This window comes from Carcharhinus amblyrhynchos, chromosome 2, assembly GCF_965287045.1.
Source record: "Carcharhinus amblyrhynchos chromosome 2, sCarAmb.v2.hapA, whole genome shotgun sequence".
Taxonomy (NCBI): domain Eukaryota; kingdom Metazoa; phylum Chordata; class Chondrichthyes; order Carcharhiniformes; family Carcharhinidae; genus Carcharhinus; species Carcharhinus amblyrhynchos.
The window spans coordinates 55,226,515-55,253,536 of record NC_137325.1 but is presented as its reverse complement, the minus strand read 5'-3'; the positions used below and the strand labels follow the sequence as shown (position 1 = coordinate 55,253,536).

At 40.2% G+C, this 27,022-nt stretch overlaps 3 protein-coding genes across 5 annotated transcripts in view; 2 read left to right on the top strand and 1 right to left on the bottom strand.

The window, feature by feature from the left end:
• cpvl (carboxypeptidase vitellogenic like) overlaps window positions 1-6,415 on the top strand; it is a 92,655-nt gene extending 86,240 nt beyond the window's left edge. For 2 of the 3 annotated variants that reach the window (XM_080205963.1, XM_080205971.1), the window contains exon 13: window positions 2,641-3,655. In XM_080205963.1, the coding sequence (XP_080062089.1) occupies window positions 2,641-2,769 (129 nt within the window). In that variant the 3' untranslated portion in view covers window positions 2,770-3,655. Of the gene's footprint in view, window positions 1-2,640; window positions 3,656-5,544 lie in introns of those variants that run through there. The other variant, XM_080205981.1, reaches the window with a different exon arrangement.
• The window catches only part of chn2 (chimerin 2), a 504,281-nt gene extending 482,837 nt beyond the window's left edge, over window positions 1-21,444 (bottom strand). Inside the window, exon 1 of the mRNA XM_080206032.1 lies at window positions 21,382-21,444. The gene's annotated coding sequence lies outside the window, so the exon portion shown is untranslated. The remainder of the gene's footprint in view (window positions 1-21,381) is intronic.
• Window positions 19,637-25,122, top strand: tril (TLR4 interactor with leucine-rich repeats). The gene has a single exon (XM_080205951.1). It carries the CDS (start codon window positions 20,789-20,791, stop codon window positions 23,096-23,098), a length of 2,310 nt encoding a protein of 769 aa, XP_080062077.1. The 5' UTR covers window positions 19,637-20,788; the 3' UTR covers window positions 23,099-25,122.
• The last annotated feature ends 1,900 nt before the right edge of the window (window positions 25,123-27,022 follow it).

Genomic DNA, 27,022 nt, shown 5'->3' with positions numbered 1-27,022 from the left:
AGACATAGAACTGTAGCTATGTCCTGCAGGTAAGTTGTTAGCCCTTCAACCTTCATAAATTAGTCCAAAAAGATGTCCAAGGGAAATTTAGAATTCCTGCAAATTTAAATTAAGGCCTCCTGCTACGATTTTAATTTCGGAAGGAGGAAGTCTAAATTTAAAAATTACCAATGCATTCATTAGAAACAAATTCTGCTTTATTTTATATTTGCTTTCACAATTAATGCACAGAAAGGGTCAAAACTTAAAATATATTCAATATGGAATAGAAATGTTCTTTCTGTCTGGTTAGTTTATATACTAGATTTTTTCTCAAATTTTTGTTCATAATGTAATTTGATTTTTAATTGTAATTTTATATTTTTCTTAATTGAGATTATTTTCACTGCTGTACTGAATGTTTCAGTACTATGACCATTTCGAATAACCTTAGAATTATCCTGTAACATCATAGAATCTCTACAATGCGGGAGGCCATTCATTGAGCCTGCACCAACAACAATCCCACCCAGGCCCTTTTCCCGTAACCCCATGTGTTTATCCTTCAAATCCCTCTGATATCAAGAGACAATTTAGCAACTTAACTTGTACATCTTTGGAGTGTGGGAGGAAACCCTCACAGACATGGGGAAAACAAAAACTCACATAGCTCACGCTTTTGTTCTAATTCATTCTTTGGACGTGGACGTCACTGGCTGTCCAGCATTTATTGCCCACCCCTGGTTGCCGTTGGAGGGCAGTTGAGGGTCAACCACATTGCTGTGGCTCTGAAATTACATGTAGGCCAGAACGGGTGAGGACAGCAGATTTTCTTCCCTCAGGGAATTTAGTGAATCAGATGGGTTTTTCCGACAATCGACAATGGTTTCATGATCATCAGTAGAATCTTAATTCCAAATTTCTTTTATTGAATTCAAATTCCACCATCTCCCCTGGCAGGATTCAAATCCGGGTCTCCAGAACATTAGCTAAGTTTCTGGATTAACAATCTAGCAATAATACCACTAGACCATCACCTCCCATTGTAGCAAGTTTTCCCTACAAAATATGAAGTTAGGTTTTACATCCTTCAAATTGTCTTCCATATCCATCTAATATCAAATAGTTTTAAAGTATGAACTGGATGGAAAAGCAGAACTGTAAAAAATCTCCAGAATACAATGAAATCCTCTGGGAAGAATTGAGAAGCGCTGAAGCTATAATTGCATATAATGCGACAGGGTATATGTAAGAGATAGGGACAGGAGTAGGGCATATGACTCTCAGGTCTGCTCCATCATTCAATAATAATATGGCTGATCTTCTATTTTCACTTTCCAGCTCTATCCCCATTTCACTTGATTCCCTTAGTGTTTAAAAATCTATCAATTTCTGTCTGGCACCCCCTTATCTACCCTTCCAGTTGTATCTTCAAAAAACTAATATACGTGTTAAACATGATTTATTTTTTATTAGACTACATTGACCCTGCCTAATCAAAGTATGCTTTTCTGAGTGCCCTGTTACCATGTCTTTAAGAGTAGATTCTACCATTTGAGCTATAACTGATGTTAGGCAAGCCTTTATTTATATTCATTCAAGGGATGAGAGCATTGTTGGCTAGGCCAGCATTTACTGTGCATTCCTAGTTGCCTTGGAGAAGCTTTTAGACCAATTAATCTCTCCAATATTTTTTCTTTACTAATATTAATTACTTTAAATTCCTCATTCTCATTAGTCCTTTGGTTTTCACTATTTTCAATATGTTTTTCTATCTTTGACTGTGAAGACAGAAAATATTTATTTAATGTCTCTGTATTTACTTATTTCCCCGTTATAATTTATCCAGTCACTTCCTTTCAGGGACCCACATGTACTTTTGCTATTCCCTTCCTCTTTCGAAACTCTTGCACACTTTTTTATAATCTTTTTATATTTTTTGCTAGTTTGTTCTCATGTTCTGTTAACTCTCTTTATCAATTTCTTGATTATTCTTTGCTCATTTCTCAATCTTTCAGGTTTTTTGCTTTGTCCTTAATTTCTCTAATTAGGCATGGCTACAACTTTTCCTGTAGAATTTTTATCCCTTCAGGGAATGTACAACACTAACTTCTGCTGCTGTGAATGCATACTTGGTACACAGTGCAGTCTTCAGCAAGTGTAAAATTGTTCCCAGGGCCTTTCCAGTCAGTAACAGGATGGTACCTTTGCTTGATTTTAAGATGGTTTAATCAGGAACTGGTAGTGAATCAGACTGAGAAAGTGAACTGATACCTCATGTCTCATTCCTACTGCAGCCTGGACCTAACAAAGCTATGAAAGAAAAACAACTATGTCTACAGAGTGGTTAAAGTCTGCACACAAAACACTTGCCACAATCCATAAAAAGACCATGAACATAAACAAAATATATGAATAATATACAAGCAAAATACTCCCTGAGCATATTAAAGCATTGGGAATTTCATTTACTGAATTTTGTCATTATATATCTTCATTATTTACTGAATTGTCAGAAGCATGTTTTGCAGAGATACGGTTGCTAAATTATAAGTAAATTATAAGAACTTGCAATTTATTAAAGACTGCACAGATTTAAAATTGAATAATTTGAACTTTATTGTTAGCCTGTGTCAAACCAACCTGTTTGTTTTAATGCAGCCAGCTGATGTTCTGGCTGGAATGATATGGCTGTTATCACTGGCAGGATTCTCCCATCCTGTTGCAGTGAATAGAGATTTGGCTGGGCACCAAATTCTCCGACCTCGCGGAAGTGGGAGCGTGGCATGAACAGTCGGTAAGGTTGTGCCTTCTGACACTGCAAATGTGCTGGAAATGCTACTGCTAGTTTTGTGGCACAAATTCACTCCACCTTTCACTAGCAGCTGGCAATTAAGCAGTTGTTATCAGATCCGATGGCCCATTAAGGGTGGCAGCCTACCTCTTCAAACTGCAGGCCCAATCAAAGGATCAGCAGTTTATTAGCCTTGAGAGTCACTGAGGCTGCAGGGAGAATAACACACCCACGGAAGGCTAGAGAACATTTTTTTTAAATGCTGTGGGGTCTGACAGGCAATCACTGGTGATTGAACCCTATAGTCTGAACTGCGGGGGGGTGGGGGTGAGCACAACCATTATTGCCCTCCCCTGTGGGCCATGCCCACTGTTAAATAACGGCACCTCTCCCTAACCCAATAAGACACTGGGAGGCTGCCACAATGTATCTGATGGTCTCCCCTTACAGCGGGGGAGAGCTGCACTGTCATTGGTTTATTTGCCTCTCTGGATTCTCTCCCTATACCTCCTGCCACACATCCCATCACCCAATGGCTGGTAAAATTCTTGTGATTAAGTTTGTCTCTCTTTCCACACATGCTGCAGAAAGTTAGGAATTAGTATTTTGCCATTTTGCAATTGTTTTATAAAATGTACATTGTTTTATGTTCAGTTTTTTTTAAATACCAGTGCTTTCCTAATTATAAACCAGCTTTAGATAAACAGCCATGGTTTCAAAATCACCTTCCTTAAATCCTGATCCTTTAATATAAATTTTTGAAGTGACATTGCTGTCAAACGCTGTTAAAGGCACTTTTTTAAGTAAAGGCTAGCTTAGTGCAATGATAACAAAATACAAAAGTGATCCAACTCATCATGATCCAGAATAATGGGTTTGCAGCTGCAGGGGTGATTCTCTCAAAAGTGTTGAATTGGCGGGAAAACTGTTCTAGATCACGACTGTTTTGTCAGTGCAGCTTCAGACCTGAAGTGCACTCTGTGCACTGCAGACGTAACAGTGGTGAATATCATTAAAAACCCAGGGGGCAGGGTCTATTTGCACCACAGTTTGACAGCTGTGGAACTCTGCGCATGTACAGTGGCCTCGATCTGTCAATCTTCCTGTTTGCTGGCCAGCTCAATCGCTGGCCAGCCTGGGACCTCCACAGTGCTGCCACTGCATCCCCCACCCCCACACCCAATCGCAATCTCCACGACAATTGCCAGGCCAGCCCTGACCCCTCCCACCACCCCCCCCCCCTCCCGCCCTGCCCCTGAGCACCCTGATGTCCAGCCCACCACCTCCAGCAGTGGTGATTTCCCCCCCACCCCAGCAGACCATTCCACCAATCACCCTGAGCCTTGTTCACATTAGGCCCTACCCCACCTTGGTACTGCCCAATGCCTGGTGGGCACTGCCAATGTGCCCCCTGGGCATGGGCACTTTGCCCCTTGGGCAGTGCCAGGGGCACAGGCTGGCAGTGGCAGGGTGCCCACATCCAGAGGGCATCACCCTCCTGTTACCCAACCCTCTGATTACCTCCCTTCATTCCAGTGGGGTCTCCCACTAGTTGCCCGAACGTGAGGAGCTACGCTAAACCTTGCCAGATTGAAGTACTCCTGGCGTGGTGGGAGATTCATTCGGGCCCGGCAAGTTCCCGATAATGAAATGCAAAACATATTAAAAAAAGATTCAGATTACTTACCTGTCTTCTCGCCAGTTTCCAGCATGGTCTGGACTGCAACTGTTCTCCGACTCCGGGAGATGCGCATGTTCTTGGCGCGTGCACAAATCTCGGAAAAAGGCCGATGACGTTATTCTCCTGACTGGACCCTGAAAAATTGCGGGTCACGATGGAGAATCAGGCCCTGCATTCCCTGTCCTGCCATTTTCACATTTGCCACTGGGAGGTTCTGAACAGGGGCTAGCCACTTTGTTTCCTTCCACAGAGAAGGAGAGAAATTGGACAATTAGTCATATAGAATATCTTGCAATATTTTCGTGGTCATCTTGTAACATAATAAGAAACCTGAGCTGCATCAACTGAGAAATACTGTATGGCACAGTTCGAGTCCCACCCCAGGACTTGATGGCCAAGGAAGGTGCATTTATAACATGGTTGAACAGGTTGAGTATCAACTGGCAAATCTTTCTTACACACCCACACGGGTAAGATTGGGAGAGATTCTTGATTATCCATGTATTGGAAAGAAATTTGGGTCCTTTGCCATGATTATCCATAGCTCCAGCCTATAACATGCATGCAAAAGTGCATGTTACCCAAGCAACTCAGATACCCTGGATGGGATTCTCCGGCCATTCACGTAAGCAGGATTCTCTGGTCCCGTTACAGAGAACAGAGATTTGGCTAAGCGCCAAATTCTCTGTCCTCTCTGGCAGTGCCACCAGGGCATGAATGGCCAGGGAATTCCGGTGTCTCAGTGAACTGTAACACACCATCACCACGTGACACACAGCACAAAAAAAAAGCCTTTATAACATTAAATGCAAGGAGAGACAACTTTGTTCTTAAAATTTCTGTGTGATCTGTACTTTAGAAAAGATTTTGCCAACAAAATTAATTTTATTCTTCAAGCTTCAAAGTAGGGAACGTTAACAATAAAATGTATAACCAGGCAAAGTTCAGGCGCACTGATTTGTAATCTGCATCAAGTGCACTCATAAATTAAACCCAAAAGAGATTCAGTATGAAATGTTAGCAACACGTTGCAATTTTTATTTTGCTGTATTTAAGTTTATTAATGTGCATTTTACATTTTCTGTTCAAGGTAATTGTACGAGGTGGAGGACATATATTGCCATATGATCAACCTGAAAGGGCATTTGACATGATTGACCGTTTCATCTCCAAAAATGGACAATTCCTCTGAACTGTTTCATGGAATTAGGTCCCTCTCTTTTTTTAGCTTATTATATCTTATAGTTTGATATCTCTTTTAAAATGTGAATGCATATGGAATTTCCCTTGAATATCCCCATAAATATTTTGTGGCACGAGAAGAGACCTAAACTACATCAATATTCTGATGAAAGGTCATCAGTCTGAAACATTAACTTTGCTCCTCTCATTATGGATGATGCCTTACCCAATGAACATTTTGAATATTTTCTGCTTTTTAATTTGGATTTTCAGTTTCCACTCTACTTAATTTCAGATTTCCAGCTTGTGTTATTTTGTTGTGTGTCTTGATGTAATTTTTTATCTCAATTCTTGCAAGATACAAAATGTGAATGAAGAAGTAAATGCCTCAATGTTGTTGATTTATCATTGCTATTTCCCAGTTTTATGCACCAAATGTTCCAAACTCCTATGCCCAACAGCCAGTTGTCTTATAAATATCAATGAACATTTCCTCAAGGGGGGAAAATCAAGTAGACATTGAATAAACAAATTTCGCATTTACAATGAAGTATGCAGTTTTCTTTTGGAGTTGTGCGTAACATTTTCTCTCTGGGGGTCGCTACATATTTGAAGATCAATCACTTTAACCCCTGGTGATCTAAAATGTCTGCCTTGAATATTCATTTTAAAAAACCGGTAGCCAGAATGAAAGGAAACAGTAAGAAGATGAGGAGAAAATGACTGTTGAACCACTTACTGATTGCAGGGCTGTATTTTACTCAAATAAAGGAATGTTGAACATGCTTAATAACTATTTTGTCTGGGTTTTTATAGAGAAAATTAAAAATTGAACTGTAGCTGAGCTGAACAAACCATTACTGGAGACAAATATTCAATTTAAATTAGGACCAAAAGTAGGAAAGCCAAGTAGATAAGGCCAAGGTCAAATGTGCCCTTCCCAGACTACTGAAAGCAATTGAGAAGCAATAGCACTAATTTTCCAAAACTGTTCAGAAACATGAATTGTGTCAAAGGACTAGAGAATATCAAGTATAGATTCTCTATTAAAATGAATGGCATAAAGCAGGAATTATACACAAGTTAGGGCTGGAATTTTAGCACTTCGCTACAAACCCACCTGGACAGAAATTGAGATGGAAGGGCAATGAATTTCACACCACTGGCCTGCATGCTGGTCTCTGGCTCAATCCACCAGAAAGAAATCTCGCAACACCAGCTTAAAGTCTAACAGGTTTATTTGTAGCAAACGCCACAAGCTTTCGGAACACGCTGTCCCTTTGTCAGGTGAGTGGGAGTTCTGATCACGAACAGGGCACAAAGACACAAACTCAATTTACATGAATAATGATTGGAATATGAGTCTTTACAGCTATTCAAGTCTTAAAGATACAGACAATGTGAGTGGTGAGAGCATTAAGCACAGGTTAAAAGGATGTGTGTTGTTTCCCAACAGGAAAGTTAGTGAGATTTTGCAAGTCCAAGCAAGTTGTGAGGATTACAGATAGTGTGACATGAACCCAAGATCCCGGTTGATTAGTGTGGGAGTAATCTGCAGATTACTAATTTTGAGGTTCTGCTTGCTAATTCCCTACCTGGTTCCCTACATTCTTACTGCAGGACTACATCCCTCTTTCTGCTTATGTGGGTTTGTAACAAAGTGGACGATGACTGTGGCACTTCACCCTCCCCCCTCAGGGTATTCTGCAGCTGCTCAATGACATCCTTGAATCTGGCACCAGGGAGGCAATACACCCGCAATCCTTGCTCTAAGTGATGTTCAACATGGAGGAATACTGATCAATCAGCTGAAGCAAAAGTTGGGTTTGGGGGAATTAGATGGTAATTAGCAATAGGTGTGCTTGACACTAGACTGATATTGAGAACTCTGACAGCAACTCCCTCCTGACTGTACCACTGTGCTATCACCTCGAGTGCTCATGGCGGTGTCTGGGACATTGTGTAATGTGATTCTGGAACTCTATGTCCAGCTGTTGCTGGACTAATTTGTGGAACAGCACTCCAATTTTTGAACACCAGTAAGCCTATCAGCAGCCAGTGTCTGGAGAAATCTGCTTGCCATTGGATGAGCAAGCTCACAGCATTTTTCAAAATTCTGTCCATGACGTATTAAAGCCAAGTCCAACAAAGTGACAGGCCAGATCAAAATGCCTCGAAGGCTGCACCTGGTCTGGGACGGGGTTGGACAAGCCTGACTTACATGAGGCATTGTGTAGAGATCTCAGAAGTTTGTTTGACTGGAAGGGTTGACAGAGATAGGGTGAGGTGAACCCATGAAGGGATTTCGAAAGGAGGAAAAGAATTTTGAAATTGCGTTGGTGCCAGATTAGAAGCCAATGTCAGCAAGCATAGCGATCTTGGGTGAATGGGATTTGATGTGTGTTAGATACTGATAGCAGAGTCTCGAGCAAGCTCACATTTACAGTGATGCAAGGTTGGCCAGGGAAATATAGCAATCACCAAATTTAGAGTTAACAAAGGAATGGATGTGTGGATGATCAGCAGCACCTGTGTTAGAAGTGGAAGTTTGTAATTTTGGGAATGGTGGTGATATGGGGGCAGAAGGTCAGCTCAGGATCAAACAGGATGCCGTGGGTGTGAATGGTCCAGTTCAGCTTCAAAAAGTAGCCAAAAAAGACGGATGGAGTTTGGAGGAATGGAGGTTCAGGAACAGAGTATGTGACAGTGTCTGAAAACAATGCTTCAGTCTTCCCAATAGTCTGTTGGGGGAAATATCTGCTTATTTGATATTGCACGTCAGGCATGCAGCACAACAAATCAGAGGTGTTAGAGGACAATGTCCTCTGTAAGCTTCGTGGATGTGGCCATGCAACAATCTAGAATATACTGTGCAGGAAAGAACTAATGTTTCTTTTAAATTCTACTGTACATTGCTGCAGAGCAATCTTAAAGAGGCTGTACACAATATCACAAACAGACCATGTAAAACAAAAAAGAATGAAAAGGAATTTTAGTGGAAGGGTCAAGAGGCATGGTGCACAGTGGTTAGCACTACTGCCTCATAGCTCCAGTGACCTGGGTTCGATTCCCTGCTTGGGTCACTGTCCATGATGAGCCTGCATGGTCTCCCTGTGTCTGCGTGGGGTTTCTCTGGGTGCTCTGGTTTCCTCCAACAATCTGAATGACATGCTGGTTAGGTGCACTGGCCATGGTAAATTCTCCCCCACTGTACCTGGACAGGTGCCGGACTGTGGTGATTTCCACAGTAACTTCATTGCAGTGTTAATTTAAGCCTACTTGTGACAATAATAAATAAAGATAGATGTGGTGACATTGAGCTGTGTTAATCAGCATCCATTTATGATTCTTGAAGTGATTAGATGTGTTATCAAGGGGTTAATAGTTTAGGGAAAATAAAACAAACACAAAAGGTAAGAAAAAGAACTGCTGTAGGGATCAGAAAAAAGACCCACACAAAGAAAGGGAGGGACAAGAAAAGTAGTTTTAGTTTCAGTTGGTATAAAAGTACCACAGAGTGCAAACAGAAAGATCTAAGATGCTAGCTGAAAATGATGCCAGACTGCTGAAGAAATTAGTTTAAGGAACTCATACGTATTGCTCTAAAATTCAAGGAATAGTAAATTTAGAGTGAGTTTTCTGGATTTCAACCAATAGTGGAGAACTTCTATCAATGTTCAGAAGTTTTTGAAAAATAAACTTCTTTGTAACTGAACTAGTTCAACTCTTTGTGTGGAAATAGTGGTACCTTTTAATTTGGATCTGTGTTAGATCTGCAAAGGTATTGCTGGGATAAAGGGATAGCGCGAGTTTGAATAATTTTTTTTTGATCTGTGTTATAATCTTGCCAATCTTTCTGTTGTCTGGTATAATATAGCTAATGTTTCTTGAATAAATGTTTTGTATTTTTGTTAAAAATTCAGCACCAGGCTCTTCTGAATCTGTTTAGTATATCTCCTCCATGGTTTTAAAATAAAATTTTAAATATTATGATCAAACCAGGTTCCATTCTAGGATCTGAACTGTCCAGTAATAACATCAGCTGGGATCATAACACACTTAATAGGCCTCATTTCATTCCAAATCCAAGCTACTGAGATCATTTTGAGATAGAACTAGGTTTCATATTAAACATAAGTCATTTAGATCAGAGCTAATAAACATTCTGAAATAATTTTTGCCTACTCTAATGGATCCAATTAGTTTACATGGGAATTACTTTCCAGCAGAGTTTTACTTTGTCCCGCAGGGAGACTAGCCATTCTGTGAGCTAATTCTGCAGGTTATCCTCAGACCTAACATTTGAGAATTTGTTCATAGGTTCATAGTCACTGATAACCATAAAATGCTGGTCCCTCTGTGGTATGAGTAAAACAGCAACTGAGGGGAGGGTGATAAGATAATCTGCCCCTTAGAATTGTCAGGTTTATCTGAGGCAAATCTTCCAAGGATTTGAATGTTATCTTCTTATTTTTAGAAAGTTAAGTCCATTGCTATTTATTTTTGGAAATATTTTGCATAAAGTGTATGAAATGTATGACCTTGTTAACCACAACCGTTCTAGCATTTACAGAATATTTCGGGTTTTTACTCACTGCAGTACATGTCAGCCCCCGCTTTACCTTCTCAAGTTTCTCCTTCCCCACCACACAAATATACCCCTGTCCACCACTCCACATAAAAAAAAGACATGAGTAAAAATGGAAAAGCTCCAAGGGACAACAAGCCACAATATAAGGGCAAGGCATCATAAGGTGCAACAAGGGTTGGATGTGAGCCAAACAAAAAGTGGCAGGACAAGAAGGAAAAGGGGACGTCCTCTCTTTGTCTGACCCCAAAAACCTAATGTTTCTGTTAGTTGTTAGATCTTATGACTGCTTAAATTCAGTTGAGGAAAACTAGTGACTGGCCTGTGCACTATAGCAGACCAAACATACTTTTATCAGTAGAAACCAGAGGGTTAATGTCCCTGGCTCGAGGCTGCTGATATTTTAACTCCTCCCTCAAAGACAGGCAATTTTTTTTGCATGTTTTGCTGGTAATACTACTATTCCCTCTGAGAGGGGCAAGCTTGTCTGTGCAAGCAGACTAACTCTAAGTTTCCATTAAATTCTCAGTTGGGAAACTATAGTTTTCTTTCCTGGAAAAAGAAACCCAAATAATTTCAAACTTGTTCTGTGCTGACCTTTCAATATTCCTTTTTCTCTCACCTGTTTCCAGTTAAGGCGCTGCTGCTGTTGGTTGTGCATTTTCAATGTCTAGTTCTTTATCTCTGTTCCATCAGCTTGTGCTGCCTAATGAAGAGCTGTAATGGACAGTGTTATTATCCCATGAATTGTGTTACCAATTCATTAGTCATCGCCTTGTTCCTTAGTTTGCATCTGTGAATATTTTGGTCTAAGAACAGTTTCACTTTTCGGTGCATAATTTGTCTTAAATGCAGTGTCTTTGGAATTTCTTTCAACAGGGTTTTCACCAAGAAACTTTTAGTTCCTCAATTTTGGTTCAAACTTAACTATATGTGACCTGAGTTGATTCTGATGTTCATGCATGATCTGTATTAGCACTAAGTTTCATCCCTTCAACCTTGTGTTGGCAACATAATACTGCTCTTGAAAGACACATCCTTGTCCTGCCATGTTTATAATCAAATCTTTCCCTTTTATTTTCCAGTCCCCTGGCTTAGAATCTCTTTATTTTGAATGGTTCATCTCATATCTATTCTTACCTGTGGTTGCTCTCTTTGAGTTTACTTTTCCCTTTCAATAGATTAATTTATTTTTAGGTTAACTGCCACTTTGTTGTTATTTGCTTTATCTTTTTACTTCCATGTAATTCTGTGCATTGATAAGTTTCTGACAAGTTAGTCAAGTTCTACAGCAATGCCTATTTTTTAATTGGATTTTGCAATTTTAATAGCAACAACAGTTCAAAAAATTCTACAAAGGGGTAGGTAATTTTAATGTCCTTCTCCTCCCAAAATGGGCACAGGAGTTATGATGCTGGATTAACACAGACCTGTTGTTTCTGATAAAAGCAAACCAGCAGCTTTGTCCTGTCTGCTATTTAACATGATTCTTATCTTGGCCTCAATTCCGCTGTCCTGCCCTTCAATCCGTTACTAATTTAAAATCTATTTCCTCTTTAAATTTACTCAGTGTCCCGGCATCCCCTGCATGCTGGGTAGTTTATTCCAGATTCATGACCCTTTGAGAGAATTTCTCTGCATCTCTGTCTTAAACCTGCTACCCCTAAACCTATATCTGCTCATTCTAGTTTGCCCCACAAGAGGAAACATTCTCTCAATTTTTACTTCGTCAATCACTTTATCATCTTATATACCTCAATTAGATCACCACATTCTTCTAAACTCTAGAAGTTTCCTCGTATGATAAACTCCTCATATCTCTGAATCAATCTAGTGAACCATCTCTGAACTGTCTCCAATGCATCAACTTCTCTTCTCAGGTAAGGAGACCAAAGCTGTACACAATTCTCCAGGTGCAGTCTCACCAATGCCCTGTATAGTTGCAGTAACATTTCACTACTTTTATATTCTATTTCTTTAGCAATAATTGTCAAAATTCCAATTACCTTCCTCATTACCTGCTGTACCTGCATACTAATTTTCATACACAAGGACACCCAGATCCCTCTGCACCGAAGAACTCTGAAGTTTCTCTTCATTTAGATTATAAATGGCCTTTCTATTTTTCTGACCAAAATGGATAACCTCACACTTATTCATGTTAAACTCCATCTACCAAATACTGGTCCATTTAATAGCCTATCCGTATCCATTTGTAAATTTCTTATCTCCTCATTGCAACTTACTCTCCCTCCTATTTTAGTGTCATCTGCGATTTTGGTATAGTATCTACAATCCTTGTATCCAAGTCATTAGTATAGAATATAAATAGTACATGACAACCAAACTCTAGTGGGCACCCCACTAGAACATCTTGCCAACCTGAAAAAGACCCATTTATTACGACTCTCTGCTTTCTGTTGGTTAGTCAGTCCTCTATCCAATTTAATTATCCCTAGCCTCATGTAATCTTATCTTGTGTATTAATCTTTTGCACGGCACCTTATCAAATGCCTTCTGGAAGTCCAGATAAATTACATCAACATGCTCCTCATTTTCAACTTTGCTTGAAACATCTTCGAAGAACTCTAGCAAATTAGTCAAACATGTTTTACCCTTCATAAAATCATGCTGATTCTGATAGATTGTTTGACTTTCCAAATGACCTGTTATTACTTATGTAATACTGGATTCTAATAATTAAAGTAAAAGTTTATTTATTAGTCACAAGTAGGCCTACATTAACACTACAATGAAGTTATTGTGACATTCTTCTAGTCACCACAATCCAGTGCCTGTTTGGGTCATTGTACCTAACCAGCACATCTTTCAGAATGTGGGAGGAACCAGGGACACCCAGTGGAAATCCACACAGACATGGGGAGAATGTGCAAATTCCACACAGACAGTGACGCAAGCCTGGAACTGAACCCAGGTCCCCAGCGCTGTAAAGCAGCAGGGCTAACCACTGTGCCACCCCATTTTCCCAACAACAGATGTTAAACTAACTGGTCTATAGTTTACTACTTTCTGCACCATCGCTTCATTTGAATAAGGGTGTTATGTTTGCATTTTTTCAATCCAATGGAGCCGTTCCCATATCAAGGGAATTCTGGAATATAAACAATGGATCCGCTATCTCCACTGCCATTTCTTTTAAGATCCTAAGGTGTAAGCCTTCAGGCCCTGGAGACGTCTGCCTTCAATCCCAGTATTTTGCTCAGTACTTTTTCCCTAGTGATGATGATTGTCTAAGTTCCTTTCTTTCTATAACCTCTACATTACCTGTTACTCCACTGTTTCTGTGTTCCCCACTATTATCTCCCCAGTCTCATCCTTCAAGGGATCAACATTCACTTATGGTAATCTCTTCCCTTTTATGTGCATATAGAAACCTTTCCTATCCTTTTTTATATTTTACACTAGTTTTCTTTCATAATTTACCTTCGCTCTTTTTAGGACTGAAATGAGGAGAGGTTTTTTCATCCAGAGACTGGTATGCCTGTGGAATTCGCTACCACAAAAAGCAACTGGGGCCAAAACCTTGTATGTTTTCAAGAAGCAGTTAGATTTGGCTCTTGGGGCAAAGGGGATCAAAGGATATGGTGGGGAAAGTGGGATTAGGCTCTTGACTTGGATGATCAGCCATGTTCATAATGAATGGTGGAGCAGGCAAATGGGCCAAATGCCTATTCTTGTTCCTATTTTCCATGGAAAATTTGTTTAGAATGAATGCTTATTTTGTGATGGCTTCCATTTTGCATTGTGGGCAATCCAACAGTGTGATGGTCAGTTACAGGGAATGTAATGTAATGTATTGTGATTGTGAGTATTGTTCTTTTGTGGCCACCATAATTGTGAAAGGAGCATGTACCAGTAGAGGGCGAAAGAAAATAAAGGCATCCTAGTTCCAACATCACTTGTATTTCTACTTCAGAATGTATCTTACCAAAAACTTCACAGGTAAAGTGTGGTGCTGTTGGTGAATAGGGAATTGAGGTTTTGTTAATTGGTACCTGAGTTGGATGTATTGTTCATGGACAGATTGACTTTGCCTCAACTCCTCTTCCTGCTCCTTCTCCTCAGCGTCTTGTCCTGTAGCTGCTTGCGGCATGATTGTCAGGTTGTCCAGACTACCAGAAATTTTGACACTTGCTCTGCCAAGTTCTGCACAACTCCTCTAGGGAGGTTTACGCTGCGGAAGCATTGTTTCAGCATGCCAAAGGTCTGTCATATAAAATTGTGCGTGGCAGTATGGATTTCATTGTATGCATGCTGCTCACATGTGCAAAGGTAATGCACCGGTTATCAGTAACATTGCTAACAACAGCCCTTCTTGCCCAATCAGCACCCTTTAGTTTGCTGCAGTGGCTCAAATGTAGATGGCACAGTGGATTCCTGCAAAATGGAGACCTCATGGCTGCTTCCAGGATATCAGGCATTGTTGGACATGATGCACTGTGCATGATCGTTCGTATATGTACTGGATGTTGAGGAGGGGAGTCCCTTTCAGTTATCTGTTTGAGTTTTGGAAATGAAATTCTGTACTGACTAGCTTTCCATAGTTATGTGACTCTGCCTCTGGAGGCAGACATCTTAAGATCAGTTTGGTAAGAATTTTTCACTGAATACACCCTAATGAAGATTATTGTCCTTATAATTGAAGCATGGTAGTAGAGAGTGGCAAAAAATAAAATTTTGGACCCTGAGAAAGATTCAGAGGAGACACTGAGAACTCAAGAACATAAAAAGGTTCAAAATTTGCAAAATAAAACTGCTGAAAAAGATTAAGGAAATCAGAAAAAGCTGCAAGTGAGACAGCTCAAAAAGATACATAAAAATGTTTGAATCTGCAAACATGCTGCTGAAAAGGATAAAAACTGCAAGTAAACACTGAATGAGTAAAAAATGGCTGCAACAAATCCTCAAGTCACTTCTCCAGTAAAATTGGATGGTGTTGCATGGCAAACTTCACAGTTTTTCCACCTATACTGGCAAAACTATGAGGTGGAACATACTTAACAAAGCTGAACTGATAAGTGGAGCCACACTGCTACCACTGCTGGGGAGGGATTGCTACAAAATGTTTACCACTCTAATTCTAATAGACAAACAAATAAAACAAACAACAGAGATTTTGAAAGCCTTGAATGCACATTTTGAACCCCAAGTGAAAGTTACATATAAATATTATGTATTCAACATTGAAGTTCAGAGTGAAAACTAAACCAATGAACAGTATGTTATGGCAGCAATGCAGCTAGCAGAATCATGTGAATTTGGACAGATAAAAGTGATCAAATTAAAGATAAATTGATCCTAGATGTGACCAACCTCACGGTGCAAGTCAACTGAAACATGAGAAACTGCTACTAAAGAAAATGATAGATTTGCATCAAAATGTTGAAGTTTTGAAACATCAGGTAGAGCATATGTATGGCAGAGCAGACCAGGAGATATATTATGCTGAGAGACAATCCAAGCAAAAAGAGCAAAGAAATTTCAGACTAAAGGCAGGATGCAAATACGGTAGCGGATAGCATGTGGAGGAAAAGGATTGTCCAGTATGGGGAAAGCAATGTTTTAACTGCAAGAAGCAAAGCCATTTTGCATCCAATTGCTTGGCCAGAAAGAGAAAAAAAAAGCCGATACAGATGGCCACCACAGAGAATTCAGCAACAAGTTGTTAATACAACAGGTTGGATCAGTCAATTCTGCAGGAGACAAATGGTTTGTGACTGGATGATTGCAGAAGGAGTGTATCAAGTGAATAAGAAGAGTCAGATAGACACTGGTATATCATGCAACATAATGATCTTCACAGGCTGTGTGAAGTGGCTCAACTTGGCTATCTGAAAATTAAGTCCTTGAGAGTAAGATTGAGGTTATATGATGGCACAAAACTCATATCAAGAGGACAAATTAGTCTTCAATGCAATGGCAAGAAGAAAGATCTTGAATTCCAGATCATAGATGGGATGCAATGGCCACTCATCTCAGCTGGAGCAAATCTAAAGCTTGGACTGGTAACCCTGAATATGCAAATAGAGACAGTGCAACAAAAGACTTGGAGAAATGGAAGAAAAAGACCCTTGAGAAAGGGAGAAAGAAGACCCCAGAAAGAGGAAGACAATATTCATGTAAACCAAGGGATGGCTGGCAACCAGACCAGTGCAGTAAAATGCATGAGCTGAAGGTAAATTTTTTACAGAAAATTTTCACATCAGAACTGAACTGGGAGCCTTGAAGAGCAAGATTCCAGCTAGGTATATACCATTGAAAATGCATGATAAACTAAAATCTTAAATGAACAAAGCTGTGAAAGATCTGACCAAACAAGTTTCAGGAACAACACTAGAACCAGAAGGAAAGAATAACCTACAACTGCACAGTTGGCACCTCAAAGCAGGAGTTGAAAGAACTCAACCAGATATGCAGGTGTAACCACAGGTATATGCACTCAATTAATGAAGCTATTGCTTCACAGCAACTGGCCAATCAAGCAGAAGGAATGCCGCAAGTTGTACTGAGGACAGAACTACCTATCAATGCCAGAGCTCTATGAGTCCCCAACAACAATGATGGAACAAAAGTCAGCAAGGACCGTAGGAATGATACCCTCTGGTCAAAGAACCTCACAGTAAGAAGTCTCACAAACCAGGTTAAAGTCCAACAGGTTTATTTGGTAGCATAAGCCACAAGCTTTCGGAGCACTGCAAGTCACCTGATAAAGGGGCAGTGTTCTGAAAGCTGTGGCTTGTGCTCCAAATAAACATGTTGGACTTTAACCTGGTGTTGTGAGACTTCTAACTGTGCTTACCCGAGTCCAATGCCGACATCGCCACATAAAGAATATCACCCAGAAGAACAGCCGACATCACTGCACATGTATTAAGAGACCTACATAATTTAAAGACTATATTCATAATGCATTTGTAGAAACTGATGTGTAGAACAAACAGTTAATGCATGAGAACAGTGGGTATATGGTGGGTAACTTGGGCAGCTCACAGTTATACCGGGTCATGCATGCAAATATGTCTTTTGTTCCCTGAGAAAAAGGGATGCTTAATCAAAAGTGCTGGAAAATTTCAGCAGGTCTGGCAGCATCTGGAAGGAGAGAAAAGAGCTGATGTTTCGAGTCCAGATGACCCTTTGGTTCCAGCATCTGCAGTTATTTGCTTTTATAAAACGGATGTTTATCCTTTCGTTTTACGAAGAGGGGGATATTTGGGTTTTGGAAGTGCAATTCTGTACGGACTAACTGGCTTGCCACAGTTAATACTAACTCTGCCATGAGATACTCTGCCTCTGGAGGCAGACATCTTAAAATCAGTTCAATAAAGACCTCTTACTGAATATATTATTGAAGACAGCTGTCCTCATAATTGAAACATTGCCATACATTGCCATGGTTGACAGAGTATTGGCAAAGCAACATGTATGTGTAGGCAATGGTAACCCTGCACCATGGGAAAGCCAACAATCCAAATCCGACAGTCTGCTTCACCTGCTTCTGCAAGACAGAATGAAATGTAGTTTTGAATAGAGAATCTCAGTGATCTCATGTATATAACATTGGATGGCAAACTGTAAAATGTTGCAAAATAGCTCTAGTCTGGGAGCAGATAGATGCATGAATGTTGTTGGTGACAGTGACATTCACAGCACTGTTAATGTGCTCTTCACCTTGCCATAACTCCATACATTTACCATGGCTAATCCACCGACACTAAGAGGCAAATTAGCATGGTCAATCCACCTAACCTGCACATCTTTGAACTGTGGGAGGAAACCAGAGCATCCGGAGGAAACCCCCACAGATATGGAGAGAATATGCAAACTCCACAGAGACAGTAACCCAATGTCAGAATTGAACAGTGCTAGCCACTGTGGAATTGTTCTGGCACTATGACATCCTGTTCCAGGAGCTCTGTTTCTTCTTCCAATCATGGTGCATTCCAAGGGAAACGATAACTAGTGCATCTATATCTGGGAATAATTGATTTGTGTAGAAGCTGTGAAGTCAGGAACTCCTTCACCATTACTCTCAGACGTTAGGAACATTAAAAAAATTGAGAAAGCACCAAACGTTTTAATCGTCAACTAAGTTGAAAGTAATTGACGATTCCTTTAACTATCATTGGTGGTTGGTCTTTCCGGCTGCTGAGCACATGTTCAGCTTTACCTGATTATGGACATGGGAATCCTGCATCCCGCCTATCCTCCATAACCTATCACCCCTTTGCTTACCAGGAATCTATCTACCTCTGCCTTAAAAATATTCAGAGACCTCCCACCACCTTTCAGGAAGAGAGTTCCGAAACTCACTACTCTCTGAGAGATAGCGTTAATAGTTAATTTGTTGAGTTCAAAAATGGCAGCGCCAACATTAAATCAGTGTTCCACCGTTGTCTACACGCTTCACTGCGAACCTTGCACGAAGAACGCTCTCGTTGATACCATGTCCTATGTAAATCGCACCAGGAATGTGTGCACAAGTTACACGCTATTTAGACCGCCAAGGTCACTCATTGCGGAAAACTGATCCCCTTCACCAACAATTTAAACTGGAATACTTCATCAGACGTGGTGTCCACATCAACTTAATCTAAGTTTAACCATTGATTGGGAACTATACTACTTTTGGTTCTCCTTTAAATTTACTTGTGCTTGCTCTTTGTAGCTCCGCCCCAACATCAATCTGCTGTTTGCAGCTGTTAACCCTTAGTAAATAGACAAAGGCACGCATGATGAACCCTGAATGTATGCAGCAGGCAATGCAAAGCTGCAATTAACCGTCTTCAGTCTTCGAGTTTTTGGCAATTTTTAAATTTACTGCGTTGCATTTTCACAAAGTTCCTATACTTAATGTACTTAGTTGGCTTTGTACAGTATCGCAAACTGACATCACAAAATTCATGCACATCTTTTAGGCTGAAATCCCACTTCACAAAATCCCAAAAAATAGTTCAAAGTTCAATTTTTAAAAAAAACACTAATGCGCCCCTCTATCTTGAATAGAGTAACACTAAATTCTGAACAAATGTGAGACAGATTGTGAAATTCCAATCAGTAAAAGAACAACAAAATAAATTTCCCCTCAATGAACGGCCCTTATTAAAAGATTGGAATGGACTCGACCATTTATAATTTGGGTTTGTTGAATGCTTCAGCTTCAATTTGGAATGACCCAGATATCCCAGTCAAAATGAAGCCAGTGTCTGAGCCAAACCATTCACATCAGGACAGCAGTACAACATTGCATGGAATTAACTTGCCTGATTCATCAACAATGAAACCTGGTACACAGCCAGATGTGTCAGCTAATAAAGACTTGTATCTTAATAACTGAGCACCATTAAATGTAATTATAACCTTTTTTTGCGTTTTCTTTTATTTCAGCCTCAACTTGGAATCAACCGACAAATGAATAGACGAATCAATTACATTTGGCTAGAATTTCAGTGGAATTATCAAAATCTGGTAGTCCAGAAATCCCGCATTTCAGGACAGCAGCTCTTCCTGTATTTGGCAAGACAATTTTAATGTCTGAAAGATTCTCGAGTGTATATCTTAATTTATAGCTTAACGATTTAACCATCCGTAACCATTTTATGGCCACAATTTCTGTCAGTGCTTTGCACATTCAATCTGACATTAATCTCGTCATTTGTTTCTGTCTTGTATTAATCCGAATGTTATAAAGTAAAACATTTAATCATTTCTATTTACATTTATTAGAGAAATTGCACTACTTTCTAAAGAGTAATAACAATGGGTTGGAGGGGACGGTGGCTGTAAAAGAAACTCCCAAGAAACATCCAGACTGCGGGATTAGATCGAGGGATGGGGTTCCATCCAAAATTGCAACAATGGGTCAGAGGAAATAACAGCTTGCACTATTTCCAAACATTTGAGCTAAGCTTTCGCAGAGTAAAATGTAATACGACTCTTCAGTGATTTACTCTGAAGCACGCTGATATACGTTTGCTGATTCCCTGAAGCCACCGGCAGTGAAAGTGTCCTGGACAATGTATCTTGATATTATACCCCTCCCACTCCCTTCTCGGCCTTTGCATAAACACATCTGCGTTTTGGCTGAGGTCTCTTGAGGGAAATGCAGGGAAGTACAAATTTCCGGCTGTTTTCTTGGCATCTGTTAGTGCATTTTCTAAATCTGCCACTGTCCAAAGTTGCTTGTTTGCGTCTTGGTACTTGTAGGATTGCGAGACTCAACAATTAGGGGCACTGTTTAGAGTACAATTCTGAAGAGACGGTAGGGATTGGGGGGGGGTCAATCTCTGTTGATGTTGGCCGCCAAGATTTCTCTTCACAACCGGAGGGGATTTAATTGTATTTCCAAATGCAGTCTGCAAAAGAAGTTAACTAAGTGCCTTCATCGTTTTGCATGCATGTAGTAAAGGATAGATGGACGAAGCTATCTGCTTATGTTACCATCGCTCGGTCTCTCGTCTCAATCGGCAGGCTTAAATCAGGCAAAACCCCTGCAAGGAAGAGGGAATGCAAAGGATAATAAAAGCCAAGGCAGCTGACCATTGGGATGGAAAGTTTATGGATGGTCTGGCTAATGTTTCTTTGTTTGATCTGTTCTGCTAAACCTTTCTGTCCCGAGCAATGTGACTGCCAGCACCAGAACCTCCTCTGTACAAATCGAGGTCTCCGCACAGTTCCGGAAGCCCAGCAAAATGCTGCGGACGTCCTGACTTACAGCCTAGGGGGCAACTTTATCAGCAACATCTCGGACTGCGACTTCACTCCCTTCACCAGGCTACTTCGATTGGATTTACAGTACAATAAGATTCAACATATTCACCCGAAAACCTTTGAGAAACTTTCGAGACTGGAGGAGCTGTACTTGGGTAATAACAGAATCTCAAGCATACCTGCCAATGTTTTTAATGATCTCCGGAAACTGAGACTATTAAACATGAATAACAACAGTCTGAAGAAACTGAATCAGAATGTCTTTTCACATCTAGATAATTTAATTAAGCTGAGACTTGACGGCAACTCTTTGGAAATCTTGCAGGATGCAGTTTTTAAACATCTGGGAAACCTGCTTTACCTGCGGTTAGAATCGAACAAGATCCATACCATCAGCGGGAATACTTTTCTAAATTTAAGAAAACTTACCTACTTAAACCTCGCCAGGAATAACCAGACTTCCATACACAACAGCGCCCTGTTCGTACACCTCAGATCATTGACCATTTTGATCCTTGACGAAAATAATATAAAATATCTCGGAAACCGAGTTTTCCAAATGTTACAGAAACTGTCCAGACTGTCTCTCAGCAAGAACAGAATTTCCTACATTGCCACTGAAGCCTTTGGAGGTCTGAGTGGGCTGAAGGAGCTGCTGATCGATAGCAACTTACTGAGAGAAATCCCCAGTAAACTATTGGATCCCTTGGAGAAGTTGGAGCAGTTAGATCTCAGCCAGAACCACATCAGTAGTGTCCATCCACAGGCATTTAAAAAGCTGGCAGCTCTCAAGGAGCTAAAGCTGAAAAGCAATCGCCTGACCTATTTACCTGGAGAAATTTTTGCGTTTAGCAGCTCCCTGTATAGCCTCGATTTGAGGGATAATAACTGGACATGCAACTGCCGGCTTAAAGGCTTAAAACGATGGATGAGCTTGGCACATGAGCAGGGAAGGCTGCTCACTGTTTTCGTTCAGTGTAATAGCCCCCCTGTTTTGTATGGAAGATATCTTGATTATTTGACAGACTCGGAGATGCAAGCTGCAGGCAGAGCCGACCTCTGTTATACTCAGAAGGCACAGGCTTTGTCAAACTTTTCCAAAGGTGCTCCAAATGAGATGGCGCTGGCCGTGGGCCAAATCGATGTTCAGTCAGATCAAGAGCGTTCCCTGGACCCAGACAGAATGCAGACTGAAAAAAACATACACCAACAAGAAATCGAACATCGGCAGAAGACACCTCCTTTGCCGACAGTGGTCTCCAGCCTGCGGCCTAGAAATAAACACACCGTCTTGCAACCTAAACCAACCAAAGAAGTTACAGTCAGCTCGAGCCTTGGAAGTGTAGGAGAAGGTCCACAATCACAGACAGTGGCACGGGAGACACTGGAAGTCTTTACTCCTTACACTACTCTCCTGGTCTCATCCAAATCAGAGCGTTATTATCTCCTAAAGTCTAAGGACAAGTTGGTGCAAAAACCCCTGATAACAGATCCATGTGAGTTTAATAAATTCTACATTACCAACCTAACAGTGGATGAAGTCACCTCATCTACAGCCACTATCAGATGGAAGGTAGCTCATCCTGGCTTCAGAAATGCTGTGCATTTTCGTGTGCTTTTTGACAGGTTTGGCCAATCTGTGACATTTCATCGCTTCATATATGTCAAAGACAGATTGGAATGGGTTACTCTGAGAGAGTTGCGGGAGGAGACTCCTTACATTGTGTGTCTGGAGAGTGTCATCTCTGACCATGTGTGCCAAGTGGCTTCCCGCGATCACTGTCTGGGCGTCCTCACCTTGCCTCTAAAGAAAGGTGCTCTTGATGTGCAGCATTTTATTTTGATTTTATCCGCTGCCAATGCTTTTCTGGTCTTCTTAGGACTCACAATCTGGATGTCCAAAGTCCTGAGGAAATTACGAAGAAAAAGAGCTCCAGTCAGTGTGCGGCGGATGTACTCCACACGGCGTCCGCTGCGCTCCATGGGCTCTGGGATTTCAGCAGGAGACTGCGGAGGTTTCCAGTCCAACAGATCACGATCAGTTATGTATCAACTCAATGAGGCTGATCTGATGGACTTCCAATCAGATCGGCTCATGGACATCAATTTAAGGAGGGAAGATATTGGGCAACGATATGCTGATTAGTGGCGCAGTCAAGAAAATCATTCTAAGTGGATGGCAAACCAAAAAGAAAATAACCTGATGCTCTATTGCTGGATTGCTCTGATAACTGGATCATCCAGATTGACAGCAAAATACTCTAAAACATGCAAAAACCCAGATTTTTGTTGGAGTGCCTTCTGCTTATAGTGGAGTAGCAGTAACAGTAACAACAATGTGCTGTTAATTTTGGCTTGATAAAGAAAGAACTTACATTGATGAAGTGCCTCCGGGCTGTTCCAAGGTACTTGACAGCCAATGAAAGTTTTCTGAAGTGTAGTCACGGTTATAATGTGGGGAGGGGGTTCTGCAGCTCAAGGATGGCATAAATAACCAAAAATCTGTTTTTATGATGTTAATTGTAGGGCAAGTATTAGTCCAGGACACAAGAACTCCCCAGTTTTTCTCTGAAAGATGTAATGGGATCTTTTCCATCTGCTTGAGAGGGTGATTGTGGCCTGAGTTTTAAGTTCTGATCTGGAAGAGCAGCATCTCTGATAAGGTTTGGCTCCCACTCTGCTGTACTGGTCTGTCAGCCAAAGTTTATCACTCCAAATCTCTGAATTGGGGCTTAAACCCACAAATCTTCTGACTCCAAGACAAGAGCTTGGCATTGAGTCACATCTGACACTTTTGAAGCAAGATTACTGCACTTTGGTTTTCCCTGTATCAAAACCAGTCCATTAAATGGACAACTCAGTCTGTCTACCTTTTCATTCTTTGCTATCTTTGCAGTTAATTATCATTTTTCAGAACACACTGGCACCTCTCCAGTCTGGAATGCTTGGAACAATTTATTTCTGGACTTCAGAATTTTCTGAATTATAGAATGATCTCAGAATACCTAATCACAGGTGTGAGAACCAGAAGACATCACAGATATAAATAATTGTCTGAAACACAAACAGTGATAAAAACATAAAAACTAGGAGCAGGAGTAGGCCATCTGGCCCCTCAAGCCTGCTCCACCATTCAATAAGATCATGGCTGATCTTTTCGTGGATTTAATTCCACTTACCTGCCTGCTCACCATAACCCTTAATTCCTTTACTGTTCAAAAATTTATCTATCCTTGCCTTAAAAACATTAAATGAGGTAGCCTCCACTGTTTCCCTGGCAGGGAATTACACAGATTCACAATCCTTTGTGTGAAGAAGTTTCTCCTCAACTCAGTCCTAAATCTGCTCTCCCTTATTTTGAGACCATGCCCCTTAGTTCTAGTTTTACCTCCCAGTGGAAACAATTTCCCTGTTTCTATCTTATCTATTCTTTGCACAGTCTCATATGTTTCTACAAGATCATGAGAGTTATATGTTTCCATAAGACCTTGATTTCTATAAGACCAAGATAAACCATTATAAAGCAGGAACAAAAATTGTTTAATTTATCCAAATACTGTAACTTCCATGTTTCCACTCCCAGAATATTGTACTAAATGATGCCAATGACCTCGAGAATGCTTGTGTCTGCTTAAAATATTTCTGAACAACTGGTGTTTCCAAATGATACATTTCTGGACTCGACAGGCTACTGTGTAGTATAAAGGGTACTTTAAAGCAACTTCAAAGTTGGTCATTTTAGAAAAATAATTTGGAGGATATTCTTCTCCTGTGTAACTGGGGGGCCATTTTTATAATGTACATTTTCCCACAATTTATTTTTCAGGATTGACAATAACTAAGTGGTAAAGTAATCTTAAGTCACAAAGTGTACAATCTCTTCAACGATTCATCTCGTTTCAAAAGCAGGTCAATGAACTTGCCTTATCTGACATTTTTCTGCCTAATTATAAGTTTTTATCCATGGAAATTGAATGAATAGTATTTTTATACATACATTAGTGTTGTGATGTACTTTGAATGCATATACACTGTACTGCCAAATTCCCACAGAATGTGTATGTATCTATTTATCTATGTATCCATCCACATAAGTGTTTTCCAAAGATCTGTCATATTTCAAAGTATTGTAAGCGTGACAAAAAAGAAAATAAATAGTTTTGTGCCGTTTTCCTCTGACGTGGAACCAAACATTTGCAATCATCTTCAGATCTGTAAATTTCCTTCACCAAGTGACAACTTAACTGATTGACCTCAGACTCGGTTTAGTTAAAGCAAACTGACTTTATTCTCTTAGAAAGACAGGGTGCAGTTTAAATAGCTGTGTTGAAACAGCAGAAAGAATTGCAGAGCCATTTGGTCCATGATGCTTCTGCTGTTCTTTGAAAGAGTTATACAATTTTTTAGGAGTTACTATTGAAAAGGCTTCCACCACCTTTTCAGACCATACATTTCAATTAATAACTTACTATGTGGTAAAATCTCCTCAACCCATCCCCGGTTCTTTTGTTACTTATTGTAATTCTATGCCCACTGGCTTCTGACTCTCCTGCCATTGGAAATGGTTTACTTTTATTTTCTCAATCAAAATACTTCTTAATTTTGAACACATCTATCAAAAGTCCTCTGATCATTTAAAGTTTTGTAATAGCCGTACAATGTTTTGAATCATTAGGGGCTTTGACAGCACAGTTCTGTCTTTTAACAAGATATTGAAGCTGCTGTGAATCTGAAGTAAAAATCAAGGTGAGCATTCAAGGCTGGCGATTGGCTCAGGGGAGGAGGCGCATGTCACCCATCTCTCAGTAAATTTGGAAATCAGCACATGTGCACTGGCTCCCTTAGCACTCTGCTGATGGCCTCTCAGCTGGGATTAGGCCCCGCACCAGCACAAATCCTGTGATGGCTTCTGTCTGCACAGAGAGCTGGAATTTTTTTTTAACTAAGCTCGCCCAAAAAACGGGCAGGATATCTCCTGTTTTCCAACCCATTGGGCACTTAACTGCATTTCCACTATTTAGTTTTTATTTTAGCACAGCTTCCTTGCTTTTGTACCCTACTCCTTTATTTATGAGATCCAGGATCCCATGTGCTTTTTAATAGTCTTTCAACTTATATGCAATAATACATTATAAGACACATAGAGTTATGTGAACATCAGCCAATGTATCATGGACAACGCCACATGGCTAGTTTCACAAAACAATTTCTGTCATTATTAATCACTTTGTGAACTCATTGTATCCTTTAGATTCAAAAGGATGTTTTTCAGTATACACTTGGAATTTCTCAGGTATGTCAGAAATATGGAACATTATGACAAAATTACTGAGAATTATTGCATTTTTATAGTAACAGGTGCAATTTCAGTAATATGCATGTTGGTACATCGGTACTTGTCACAGGACATAGGGGATGACCTGATTGTTGCTGGCAACCTCAGAAAATGTGATAACACTGTGCTATATTGATATATTTTATATGTAAGATGGGGTTGCTTTATGCTGCAGTGTTGTGTTGCAAGAGTCAATTTGTCTGGTAAACATGCAGCAGATGCTAAATATGCAGGCTAATAATTGATTTTAGCTAAGGGTATGGTTCTTTGTAGAGATAATGGACCTTTTGCTTACTTAGGTTTTCCTGGGATTTCAAACTAAGTATACAATCATTTGGTTAATTGGAGGAGCTAAGTTTAGAGGGAAGAAATATTCCATTTCATTTTAAAATAAAAGCAGTTGTTGCCTGGGCCGCCAGAATAAACAGATGTTTCTTTGTCTGACTTTCTAAAGTTATTCTGAAAGCTCCAAAACTGTTAACCTAAGGCAAGCAAGTGTGCCTGTGTCTTACCAACTAATTTTAAGTCTATAAGAGGAATATTGCTTTAATTGGAACTCATAGTGATAGGTTAGCAGTTAAGACTTGTATCTTGTCATTGTTTAAGTACTGTTCAATTGTTAAAGGTTAACCAAATCATTTGTTATAGTTAAACAGCGTTGCTAAATAAAGTTTGTTTTGATAAAAGCTACCCAGATTGTCAGTAGAATCATGTTTGGATTGAAATAAGTTATCT

Excerpts from the sequence above, each read along its gene's own strand:
- tril (XM_080205951.1), top strand. The coding sequence starts at position 20,789 with ATGGAAAGTTTATGGATGGTCTGGCTAATGTTTCTTTGTTTGATCTGT.